Below are 13,268 nucleotides of genomic sequence, written 5' to 3'. Positions count from 1 at the left end.
GAGCATGGAATGAAGGTATTGGAAAGGGTGTTGGAGAGGAGGATAAGGAAGAAAGTGAAGATCGACGAAATGCAGTTTGGATTCATGCCAGGAAGAGGAACGACAGACGCGCTTTTCATTGTGAGGCAGTTGCAGGAGAAGTACATGGAGAAGAGGAAGAAGTTGTTTCTTGGGTTTGTTGATCTGGAGAAAGCATTCGATCGGGTTCCAGGCAAAGTATTGACATGGGCATTGAGGAAGTTAGGAGTGGAGGAATGGTTGATCAGAGTAGTGATGGCAATGTACAAAAGAGCGCGCACAGCTGTAAGGACGAAGGACGGGAACAGTGGTGAGTTTGAGGTGAAGGTGGGAGTGCATCAGGGGTCGGTACTAAGTCCACTACTATTTGTAGCTGTGATGGAGGTGCTGGCTCAGAACGTAAAGGAGGGTTTACCGTGGGAGTTGTTGTATGCAGATGATCTGGTGTTGATTGCGGAAAGTATGGATGGACTGAAGGAAAAGATGAACACGTGGAAGGAATGTATAGAGACAAAAGGTCTGAAGGTGAATATCGGAAAGACGAAGGTGATGGCAAGTGGTAAAGCATGTGGTGAGGTGGAAAGAACTGGGAAGTGGCTCTGTGCTGTGTGTAGGAAGGGTGTCGGAGTGAACTCCATTCAATGTACAATGTGCGCTGAGTGGGTTCATCAAAAATGTAGTGGTCTGAGAGGGTCATTAACCAGTGTGGCAGCTACATTCAAATGTAAGGTGTGCACAGAGCGAGCTGCAGATGGAGGAAATGTTGAGTTGGATCTTGGAGATGGCGTGAAGCTGGAAGGTGTGAAAACATTTTGCTACCTCGGAGACATGCTGAATGGAGAAGGTGGATCAGACTCGGCAACGGTTGCTCGAGTGAGATGTGCATGGAAGAAGTTTCGGGAATTGAGTGGCGTGCTGATGATGAGGGGAGTGTCGTTGAAGCTGAAGGGAAAGGTGTATGCTGCATGTGTGAGAAGTATTATGATTTATGGGAGCGAGACATGGGTAATGAACGTAGAGCAGCAACGATGGTTGGAAAGGGCTGGAAATGCGAATGGTTCGACGGATGTGCAGAGTATCGTTGAGAGAGAGGAAGACAAATGATGAATTGCGAAAGACGATGGGAATAGAGCCTGTGATTGATACTGTGAAGAGGAACAGGTTGAGATGGTTTGGTCATGTGTTGAGGAAGGATGAAAGTGACTGGTTGAGAAGAGTGATGGAAATGAATGTAGAAGGAAGTAGAAGACGGGGAAGACCGAGAAAGACTTGGCTAAAGATGGTGGAAGAAGAAATGTGGGCAAGGGGGTTAACAAGGAGAGATGCAGAAAATAGGGCAAAATGGAGAAGATTGTCATGGGGACCGCAAGGCTAACCCCCGCTCTAGCAGGGAAAATGGCCTTTAAAATGCATGTTGTTGTTGTTGTTATCCGAGCAACTATTAAAACGATACGAATCTTCGACATCTGACCAGGGTTCCCAGTTTCTTAGACTTAGCTATTTGTACAACTAGAGGGCCAATTCGTCCATTGAACCTAACTGTCGTTGCTCTTCATGGCCTTGTAGCATACCTGCCTGCTGTAGTGCTTGAGCATTAGCGTACCTTTCACCAAACCCAGATGTGATTGGGCTAGGTCAGATGTGGGGGGGGGAGGAGGGTTGTGGATTGAGGGAGGAGGATATGTTCGTTATTGTTATTGCTAAATGATACAACTATTTCTATTGTTGTTAATATTATTAGTATTAATTAATAAATGCTTTGTTACAATGTCATTGTTTTTGTTATTTAATTTGTAATTGGAATACCATGCCATGACTTATTAAACTGTTCCATACACCTTAACATGGCGTGCATTTAAAACCTAATGGGAGTTCTTCCGGATTCTTTGTAATTAATTATCCTAATGAACTCAGGAGATCATGATGATCATTTCTGTGTCTCACAATCCACATCAGAAACTCCAATAGAACTCCCCACAAAACACACACACACACACACACACACACACACACACACACACCTCATTCGTTTATAGTAGATGTGAGGTTTCAAGGTAGAATTGATGTTTCAGTCATACCAGGTATGTTTACTGTATTCAGTGGTAAAATCGTAGAGCCTTCAAAGGAACTGGGAAAGTTGAAGAGTTTTATAAAGAAATTGAGGCGTAGAAGCATTCACTTGATTCAGCGGCAGCCACGTCACCAGAAAATGATGCAACCAGCAGCCACAGGCTGCATACGCACCTCCGAGGGGATACAGAAAAGTATTCACCAAAGTCTCTCAGGTAAGAAAACCAGATATTTGTAATATAGGAAAGGATGTTACCAGTAGAACTCACCTTGCGAAAGCCATATTGATGGTCAGAATGAAGACTGAGATTCAAGATTCTTGAGGAAATGGGAATTCAGAAGACATTCAAAGACTTTGGAAATAGTACAAGTCAGAGCAATAGGATGGTAGTCGGAAGGGTTTGAATGATCACCCTTCTTTCTATTAAGGCATGTTTCCAGGAAAGAGGAAAAGTTTTGTTTTGTAAACAGAAGTGAAACAAACGAGCGAGCACGGGTGCAAGTTCTGAAGCACACTCCTTCAACATACGAGGTGGAATGCCACGTTTTCCTTGTGTCCAGAGAGAAGTACTTTCTGACTATATGAAAAGAGATTATATGGAGGAGCGTAGGATTGGTAACGAGAGTGCATCAGAGTGTGTTGGAATGATTTCTACCTCAGCCTGGTGGAGGTTCTACCTGGTGAACAGGTTGGCTGTGTGACAAGGACGAATTGATTCGATTTTGGTGAAGATCCGGATGCAGATACGAGAATTTATTTTTTATTTTTCAAGTTGTTCGTCAACCAAGAAGTTCGTCAAGAAGCCTGGTGTTGGCTTAGCGGTTAGGGTGCCGGCTTGGGGTCCTAGGATCCCGGGTTCGAATCCCGATCGATCGCTGAATTAACGCCAGGTGGGTTGACTCGGTCTGCCATCCTTCCGAGGTCGGCAATTTGAGTACCAGTTCACTGGTAATTCCCTGTGTGTCGCAAGAGGCGACCAACATGGTTGGCGGCAGGAAGGGGATTCGGCCATAAAACATTGCTTCAAAAAGGGGAACAAGGTGCCCGATAAAGGCCAACCTCTGCTCTGCGGGGAAAAATGGCCTCTAAAGGTTTGTTGTTTTTTTAAGTTGTTCGTCAACATTGAGAGACAGGGTCAAAAACGATACTTAGCATGCCTCAAAAATTTGGACGGATTTGGACGGATTTGGACGATACTTGGTGGACATGTTGGATGTGTGACAAGGACGAATTGATTCGATTTTGGTGAAGATCCAGATACGAGAATTTATTTTTTATTTTTCAAGTTGTTCGTCAACCAAGAAGTTCGTCAAGAAGCCTGGTGTTGGCTTAGCGGTTAGGGTGCCGGCTTGGGATCCTAGGATCCCCGGTTCGAATCCCGATTGATCGCTGAATTAACGCCAGGTGGGTTGACTCGGTCTGACCATCCTTCCGAGGTCGGCAATTTGAGTACCAGTTCACTGGTAATTCCCTGTGTGTCGCAAGAGGCGACTAACATGGTTGGCGGCAGGAAGGGGATTCGGCCATAAAACATTGCTTCAAAAAGGGGAACAAGGTGCCCGATAAAGGCCAACCTCTGCTCTGCGGGGAAAAATGGCCTCTAAAGGTTTGTTGTTTTTTTAAGTTGTTCGTCAACATTGAGAGACAGGGTCAAAAACGATACTTAGCATGTCTCAAAAATTTGGACGGATTTGGACGGATTTGGACGATACTTGGTGGACATGTTGGATGTTTGACAAGGACGAATTGATTCGCTTTTGGTGAAGATCAGGATCTGGATCTCACCTACCGTTGGGATGCAACACGCTCGCAGTTCAGCCTGGTGGAGGTATGTGCTCTACCGAGTGTCTTTCTAGTTTTTTGTTGGAATTAGAACGTGGGAACCCATAATCGTGTGTTAAGGTCTCAGATGGGAATGCCAAACGAATCATTTGGTTTTGTATCATAATTTCACTCAGTTGATCGTCTTTCCAATGCAGCACTTTGATACATTTAGGATAGGTTCTCGCAGGTGTGCGGCATTGCCACTGATGCTGCGCCCACTGAAGGTTATTGCAAGAATTTGCAATTTGACAATTTAGAGTTCGGGCAATGGCGACTTCATTGATTTAAAAAATATATAAACTTGCACTTTCCATCTACAATTTGCTGGACAAACGTAGCAGTTCAAAGTATGTGTTTAGATTTTAAACTTTTTAACTCAACTGGACTATGTCCAGCTGAGTTTTTGTCGACACCCAGTGTCCGTCGTCCGTCTGTCGTCTGTCTGTCTGTCTGTCTGTCGTCTGTAAACAATTCGACGTCTGCGCTCTAAAAGTCACAAATATTGATGTAATTTGATTAAACTTGTTATGCAGCATCTTTAAAACATAAACTAGTTTGGGATTGCATTTGGGCGCCCAAACCACGCCCAAAAATGGGCGCGGCAGGGCGGCCATATTAAAAAATCAATTTTTGTCATATATTTTTAGCACATATAAACCATAAGGTTTTGCCATAAGTCGTCCACAATGTTTTGAAATGTCACGCTATATATCGATTTTGGCCCGAGTATCTAGATCGTGCTATATATCGAGTATCTAGGTCCGGATTCTAATCAAAAATGTGCGTCGCTGTCCTTAGCCGGTCACCTACATACACAAAAAACCGATTGCTTCAAAACTGTGGACAAAAATCGTGTGACAGACAAACAGTCACATAGTTTGTGGTTCTATTATGCATATTCTAACCATATTGATATAGACCAGTTGAGTTCAGGTTCCCTGGAACCTCTGTAGTTTATTAATTATTTTAATCACAAGCTGCAACGTGATGACATGATTATGGACAGCCTCCATCTCTGGTCCGATACCTTCAGAGAAACCATCTGTGATAACTTGCTGAGTTCGGAGGAAAATGGCGTTGTCCGCATGTGCGGAGAAACAGAGATGGATCCAGTGGTTCCCCCAAGGCCCCAGGAGGAATTGGATACCGTAACCAGTGGAGAACCACATGATTTACCACAAGCAAAGGTACGAGTAAAATTGTCAGAAATGAATAAAATAACATCTATGTTAGATTGAACGAACCATCTAATACTCCATGGCTTTACAAACCCATCATCCCGTGATAGTCCACACATCTTGTGGGTCTCCTTACCTTCCTGTCAGGGAGCTCCCGCCAAGCGATGTTTACCCAAGTGGATGCTGGATGCCGTGAACCCTTCACGCAGCACAGGCCCCACAGGGATCTCCAGCAGCCGCTCCGCACGACCAGGTGAGTTTGTGCTGCGCATGGTCAAAATCTGGAAAAGAGTAGGAATTGCAGGTAATTGTTACGGATTATTGTTGTAATCGATGGTAGATATTTGTTGTGTGTCTTTAGAACAAACTTGACTTTTATTGAATCTATAATCTCACTGGTGTTGCTGCTACAGTCGACTATCATTTAATGAACAGATATGATCAGTGGGTTGGTTAAATTGAAACATTGTCAAATTGAGCCCTCGACTGGTTAGGGCAGGAACTTGGAATTTGTTCATTGTGCCGGTGATAGTTCGCCTACTCCTCACGAAGGACACCATGGGATCTATAACCTCCACCAACCAATGCCGGTAGCCGGCACATCCGTTTAACGTCTATCCTCGGGACGGCGCACGCATTCATGAATCCCCCTGCCTGTGAAACACCAGGATGGCAGTTTATAGTTGGGTCGGGATTCGAACCCAGGCTAGATAGCTTAGCGGCGAGTGTGCGCACCTCTGTGCCAACCTGTCAGCCCTGGATATTACTAAGGAATATCTTTCACTGGTTTTACAGGGAAATCTGTGAATTGAATAAATACTTTCTGGTGAAATTGCCAAAATCTCGGCTCTCTGCTCACGTTCACTCTTTCATTCCTCTTTTCTCCCACCTCTGGAACAAACTCCCACACTCCCTTCAATCCCACTCCACCCTCCAGGTCTTTAAAACAGCTGTTCACCACCATCTCTTATCTTCCCCCATCCAAAACCTTGATCTTTTCTACCCCCGTTAATTCACTCCAGATCCACTTTTTTGAAATACCGACTTCTTTCCTGGAAGTCGTAGCAGTGTCCATGTGTTTTATACCTCTCCCACCCCCCACCCCCTTCACATGCCTCCTCCCCTCAAACCTTCTCCCTCCCACAGATCTCCCTGTTCTCTGCCGTTGTACTTGTGCTTCCCTCTCTCTCCCCATCTTGTCTCCCGTTCCCTTTATTGTATGTTTTGGGTGTCCGTTTTTTGTTTTTTTTTGTGATTAATGTTACACGACCCTCGATCTTGTATAGAAAAAAATAATAAAACACAGTAAGCTTTTCAATCTAACTATCCAAAGCAGGAAGTGGTCGGACTTCAAGCAAGAGAACGCCACAAAAAGGACGTATGGCATCCACCTTGCAAGGGAACGGCACTGCGAGTGAGTATCAGCAGCAGCAATGGGAGCCGGATGAGCAGGTATGACATCACAATCGTAACATGTGTTACTTACCCCAATCAAATTGGGATCAGAACGACCATGATTATACTCACCCGCAGCACCTGTTTGTTTATAGGCTGACGGTGAGCAGATTTTTACGACACCTCATTGGCTACACATCACAGAGGATGGGGGAAATGAATCTGTAAATGAAGAAGAGTCTGCTGAAGCTACCAATACATTATTGGCATCTGACCCACTGGATGGGAAATCAGACTCTCCAGCCACAGTACCTGCTAGAGATTCGGCCACTCCTGAAGACGAATCAGATGAGCCAGCTGTTCCCTTGGTCCAGCAGATAGACAACCAAATGCCAATCAATTGCCGTACACCTTGTTCTTATGGCAGAAGTTGCTACAGGTGTGCCGGTTTGTTCAGAGAGGCTGTGTTACGTAGCTTTACACGTGCTTGCACTGTTTCCTATTTCTTCCAATTATGGTTTTTGTGGTTTTTGCACGTACTTTATCTCAGCTTCTCCTCTTGAGGCAACTTTACCTTCACAACTGTCTTGACCTGTATGCAGGAAGAATCCGGTACATTTTACAGAGTGCAGCCATCCTGGCGATCCAGATTATAAGAAAGAGGATGCCAAACCCCAAAATAACCAGCCCCAATGTCCTTATGGTACAGCATGCTACAGGTACACCCTCCGTTGTCCAAATACACCCCAATTGACAATCACCCATGCTGTATTTCATCTAAATAGACCAAGGGGCTCTGTGTTTGTGCACCACAGGCAGAACCCCCAGCACAAGCGAGATTTTCAACACACCACCCAACCAGGTGTGTGGACAACATCTGAATGATAAACAGCTTTGTACATTCCTTCCATTTATTCTTCCTTTGTACTTTCCTTCCATTATTTATGTTTCCACTTGCTTGGATTTTATTAGCAAGGTGAAGTGCAGAGTGTATTTTTTATTTACTCAAAGAGCAAGTTCATTACGAAGATTTGTCTGTTGTAACATAGGATGTTAATGGGACTTTATTAACAACAGCAAGATACAGTCACGTGAAAAAGTAAGTACACCCCATGTAAAGTTTTGACTTTTTCAACATATTTCAACATACAGCTATTTGATCTTCATTTCAACAATATTGATAGATAAAGGTGAAATAATATAACAAATATCATGAAACATTTACATTTTGTAGTCCCTGGTGTTGGGCTAGCGGCTAGGGTGCCAGCTTAGGATCCCAGGATCCTGGGTTCGAATCCCAGTCGATCGCTGAATTAACGCCAGGGGGGTTGACTCAGCCTGTCATCCTTCCGAGGTCGGCAAATTGAGTACTAGTACACTGGTAATTCCCTGTTTATCGTAAAAAGGCGACAAACAGGGTTGGCGGCAGGAAGGGCATCCGGCCGTAAAACATTGCTTCAAAAAGGGGACCAAAAAAAAACAACAACAACCACGGTCCCCGAAAAGGTCAACCCCCGCTTTGCAGGGAAAAATGGCCTCTAAACGGTGGTTTATTTACATTTTGTAGTCCATTGTATAATTTAAATAAACATAAATGCAAATTTCGCATGTGGAAAAAGTAAGTACACCCCTACATTTATCACTACTTCAAATACCTAAAATTAGAATCAGGTGCACCAGCTCAGGTGCAAATGATTAGAACATCGTTAGAGAGGATCTTGGAGGAACCTGTCTTATTTAAACCTCAGACATTTAGTTTGGTTTGCTCTTTGTTGTTGAAGTGTGCAGCGTCACCATGCCTAGATCAAAAGAGGTCTCTGAGGCCTTCAGAAAGAAGGTTATAGATGCCTACGAGTCTGGGAAGGGATTTAAAAAGATCTCCAAACAATTTGAAATCAATCATTCGACTGTCCGGAAGATCATCTACAAGTGGAGAAGATTCCAAACAATTGCCAACTTGTTCAGGCCAGGCCGCTCCAGCAAGTTCAGCCTGAGAGCAGACCGCAAGATGCTGAAAGAAGTCTCGAAGAACCCCAGAATGTCATCACAGGACCTACAGGGAGCTCTTGCCACTGTTGATGTCAAAGTGCACGAGTCTACCATTAGAAAGAGGCTGCACAAATTTGATCTACATGGGAGGTGTGCCAGGAGGAAACCTTTGCTGTCCAGAAAGAACATCAGGGCAAGACTAAAGTTTGCCGATGAACACCGAGGCAAAGACCAACACTTCTGGAACAATGTGCTCTGGACAGATAAGTCAAAGGTAGAGCTATTTGGCCACAGTACCAGAAGACATGTTTGGCGAAAACCAAAGACAGCATTTGACCACAGGAACCTGATACCAACTGTAAAGCATGGTGGTGGAAATATTATGGTTTGGGGCAGCTTTGCTGCATCAGGGCCTGGGCAGCTCAAAATCATAGAATCCACGATGAATTCTTCATTGTACCAGAGGGTGCTTGAGGATAATGTGAGGCCATCTGTCGGCAAGTTGAAGCTCAACCGAAGGTGGACCTTGCAACATGACAATGACCCTAAACATACCAGTAAATCCACCAAGGAATGGCTGAAAAGAAAGAAATGGAGAAATGGAAGAAAAAGACATTCATTTTGGAATTGCCAAGTCAAAGCCCGGATCTAAATCCCATCGAGATGTTGTGGGGGGGGATTTGAAACGAGCTGTGCATGCAAGAAACCCCTCAAACATCGCACAGCTGAAATAATTCTGCCTGGAGGAGTGGGCAAAAATTTCTCCCAGTCGATGTCAGAGACTGGTAGACAGTTATAAGAAACGCCTACTTGAGGTTGTTTCTGCCAAAGGGGACAATACCACCTATTAGAGCCAAAGGTGTACTTAATTTTTCCACATGTGAAATTTGCATTCATGTTTATTTAATTTATACAATGGACTACAATATGTAAACGTTTCATGGTATTTGTTATATTATATCACCTTTATCTATCAATATTGTTGAAATGAAGATCAAATAGCTGTATGTTGAAATATGTTGAAAAAGTCAAAACTTTACATGGGGTGTACTTACTTTTTCACGTGACTGTAGCTCTCATATGCTGGGGGATGCCAGTGAGAGTAGCAGGAATGATGCAGTATGGAGCTAGTAGGATAGTCGAGAGGTACGCACACTCACCTCTGAGCTGTCTAACCTGGGTTCAAATCCCGACCCAGCTATAAACTGCCATCCCAATGTTTCATAGGCAGGGTGATTCAATGTGTGTGTCATTACTCGGATGGACATTAAACTTGACTTCCCCTCTGCCAGCATTAGTTGGGGGACGTTAAAGATACCACAGTGTCCTTCATGTAGAGAAAGTGAACCATCTCTGACGCTCTGAACAATTTCCTCCTCTAACCTACAGGGGGAGCTGCATCAATGGCACAGCTGCACCCCCAGCTAATGAAGCTAGCAAAGCAAAGAATTCAAGAAGACCCATAGTCAGACCCCTAGAAAATTAAATTAACACCCAAGGCAAAGAATTCAAAAATGAATGCAGGCACCCAATCTGAAAGCTTCTCGTTGCTGTCTCGGTTTACAGCGAGCCATGTTGGTTCAAGGTGTGGATATGACTCGAACGATATGTTCGTTGTGGATGACGTGGATGACTCGGATGAGGGTGAAGAGGAAGAGAAGAGTGCAGACCCTGAGTGGTGTCCAGCGGAGAATGACGATGAGGTTGAAGATGCTAAACAATTTGTCAAACGTGACAGTGACACTGATGACAATGAGGAGGCTGAAGATATAGACACTCTGGTGGATGAAGCTAAAGAATTTGTGAAACGTCGCCGCGTTTAAAGTTTTAAAGTGCTGACGCGAGATGCCTTGCTATGTAAAGGGTATATGAGGATGTACAAGGAATGTTGGATGAAGAAGGCCCATCATGGCTGTTCTTCATTTGCTCCATATTAACTTAGCCTATCAAATTACTTATTTTCAATTTACGAAACCCAATCTTACCATTGACATAATCTACCTTGCATACCTTGAAAATCCCCAAAAATATACAAACCGAAATTGGCTCGGGTACGAGGCACCTAATAGCCGACTCCTTTTGAGAGATAGTGGGATGTTTTAGCAGGGACAACCCAGGAATCCAGGGACAACCCAGGTTGTGATGACTCTAAACTGTTTCCAGAGCATCTGTTCTACTCAAGCAATGTCCATGGTGGAGAACCAATCCTGAACAGGTTTCCATTTGATCACTCCTCCTACATGTTAGGTTCGGGCAGGAAATTTGAATTTGTCCAGTGTACGTCACATGGTGGATAATACCTTTTACAAGGCACCGAGGGATATTTGATATCTAGCAGACGGGGCACGCAGTTTAGCCTAATCCACGGATCGTTTCCATCATTTTTTGGTCCTTTCCCCTTTTTTGCTGGCAAAATGGGAACAGACGCCAATGTTTTTTTTAACGAAACCATTGAGCAAGAATGATTGAAAAACAAAATGGTGAATGTAAAAAAAGAAGAAGAAGCATATTACAGGCTGCCCCTGATGAAATAACACTACAAGTTTAATATTTTCATGTAGGAACAGCCTCTAAGATGGAAACTGGAACGGTACTTGGTAGAGCGCATACCTCCTCAAGCCTGAACAGTTTACGTTTTGTATCCCAAAAAGGTGGAATCAGAAGGTGGATCAGACTCGGCAACGGTTGCTCGAGTGAGATGTGCATGGAAGAAGTTTCGGGAACTGAGTGGCATGCTGATGAGGAGGAGAGTGTCGCTGAAGCTGAAGGGAAAGGTGTATGCTGCATGTGTGAGAAGTGTTATGATTTATGGGAGTGAGACATGGGTAATGAACGTAGAGCAGCAACGAAGGCTGGAAAGGGTGGAAATGCGAATGGTTCGATGGATGTGCGGAGTATCGTTGAGAGAGAGGAAGACAAATGATGAATTGTGGAAGATGATGGGAATATTGCCTGTGATTGATGCTGTGAAGAGGAACAGGTTGAGATGGTTTGGTCATGTATTGAGGAAGGATGAAAGTGACTGGATGAGAAGAGTGATGGAAGTTAATGTAGAAGGAAGTAGAGGACGGGGAAGACCGAGAAAGACTTGGCTAAAGATGGTGGAAGAAGAAATGCGGGCAAGGGGGTTAACAAGGAGAGATGCAGAAAATAGGGCAAAATGGAGAAGATTGTCATGGGGACCGCAAGGCTAACCCCCGCTCTAGCAGGGAACATGGCCTTAAAATGCATGTTGTATCCCACTGATAGACCGGATCTGCATCTACACCTGAACCAAAATCGAATGGACTTGTTATTGTCACTTAACCAACTCATCTACCGGGTTTTGTCATAATCCATACAAAACATTTTGAAATATCGTACTACTGTGTACTGTATATCGTTTTTGGCCCTATCTCTCAATGGTGAAGAATCACTTCAAAAATTATAGTATCCCGATCCGGATCTTCACTAAAATCTAATTAATTCATCCTCGTCACACACCCAAACTGTCTGCCAAGTTTTGTCCGAATCTGTGCATAATTTTGAGGTATCCTACTCACAGGCAGACAGACAGGTGAAAACGCAACCTCCATCCACCTTCGGCGACGAAAGTAATTACATATATCCTACAGTCCGCTGTTTAACCCTAATTGCCCTGGGAGAGGAGGGGTAGTTGGGGGAGGCACCCTCGACATTTTTCATGACTTTTTTTTTTTCTCTCGGGTCTTGCGCAAACTAATTTTGATACCTCATATGTCCAAATTGAACTTCCGGTCAGGTGGCACATGACAATTAGTAGGTGTCAAATGTCCTAAAAAAAAAACTGCAATTTTTGCACATGTTTATGTACAACAAACACATGTGAATAAGGGCTACATGCATTAGGACACTGATGGTGTAAATTAATTGGCCTGTAATATCTTCCGAGTGTTTCAGCATGTTGTTTGAGTCATACAGAAAAATTATAGAATAAGAGAATTGGGCAATAATTAGACAAATTACCATGAAAAAAAACAATTTTACCATCGTGTTCATTGCGTGATGATCGATCTATGCGCGTGCAAAGTTTCGAGTTCATCAGACCATCGGCCGAGATCAGTCAGAGAAAGCTCAAAGTCACCCGGTTCAGTTAGGGTTAAATGTTTTGTGCTTTTGTGTATTGCTGACTTGTTTGCTGACGAAGAGAATCTGCATCTTCTCTGATGTGTGTTGGTGATGACTGTGCTGCTGATGTGATCATATAAAACAGATAATCATCCATCCAAGGCGGTTCATCGATATTACTCTCACGACTCGAGCAATGTAAGGAAGGATGGAGAACTGATGATTTCTCTTCCGTAGTAAAAGAGCTCCAAACCTATCCAACAGAGTGTGTTCAGTTGTAGAGTGCTTTCCAAGTGGCTTAAGCACTCCATTTGAAACCGTCGATAAGGAATGGCTGGCTTGGCGAGCGCTAGCAAGCCGCTTGGTAATTGAACACACCCCTGATGTCCTGTAAATGACACACGCCCCTCGAAACATCGCTGCTCGTGCGTCATGACGTCATCAGTGGCCAAAACCGAAAATGGAGTCAAACAACAATCTGTGACCATGGTGGTGTTTCACATGTTTAAAAGAGACTCGTGCATCAGTCTTCTCATCTGTCGAGTCGACAGACTGAAGTGCACTTTATTTGTTTTTCTTGAAAAACAAGGCATTGCTGTTGTCATGCGAAACAATTTTAATTTAAATAAGAACATTATCGAATTACTGCATATTCTAAAGAATAAAGCTCCTTTGTGTTTATAATAAAAGAGTTTTTCTCATGAATA

At 43.8% G+C, this 13,268-nt stretch overlaps 1 protein-coding gene across 2 annotated transcripts in view; it reads left to right on the top strand.

The window, feature by feature from the left end:
* APLF (aprataxin and PNKP like factor) overlaps positions 1 to 13,268 on the top strand; it is a 45,064-nt gene extending 31,796 nt beyond the window's left edge. The window contains exons 4-10 of one of the 2 annotated variants that reach the window (XM_068132543.2): positions 4,947 to 5,100; positions 5,239 to 5,344; positions 6,428 to 6,543; positions 6,642 to 6,925; positions 7,089 to 7,205; positions 7,302 to 7,348; positions 10,042 to 13,268. In XM_068132543.2, the coding sequence (XP_067988644.2) occupies positions 4,947 to 5,100; positions 5,239 to 5,344; positions 6,428 to 6,543; positions 6,642 to 6,925; positions 7,089 to 7,205; positions 7,302 to 7,348; positions 10,042 to 10,298 (1,081 nt within the window). In that variant the 3' untranslated portion in view covers positions 10,299 to 13,268. Of the gene's footprint in view, positions 1 to 4,946; positions 5,101 to 5,238; positions 5,345 to 6,424; positions 6,544 to 6,641; positions 6,926 to 7,088; positions 7,206 to 7,301; positions 7,349 to 10,041 lie in introns of both variants that reach the window. The other variant, XM_068132542.2, reaches the window with a different exon arrangement.

The sequence above is a fragment of the Myxine glutinosa genome, chromosome 12 (genome assembly GCF_964187855.1).
Source record: "Myxine glutinosa chromosome 12, kmMyxGlut1.1, whole genome shotgun sequence".
Taxonomy (NCBI): domain Eukaryota; kingdom Metazoa; phylum Chordata; class Myxini; order Myxiniformes; family Myxinidae; genus Myxine; species Myxine glutinosa.
This window is presented reverse-complemented; position numbering and strand designations above follow the sequence as displayed.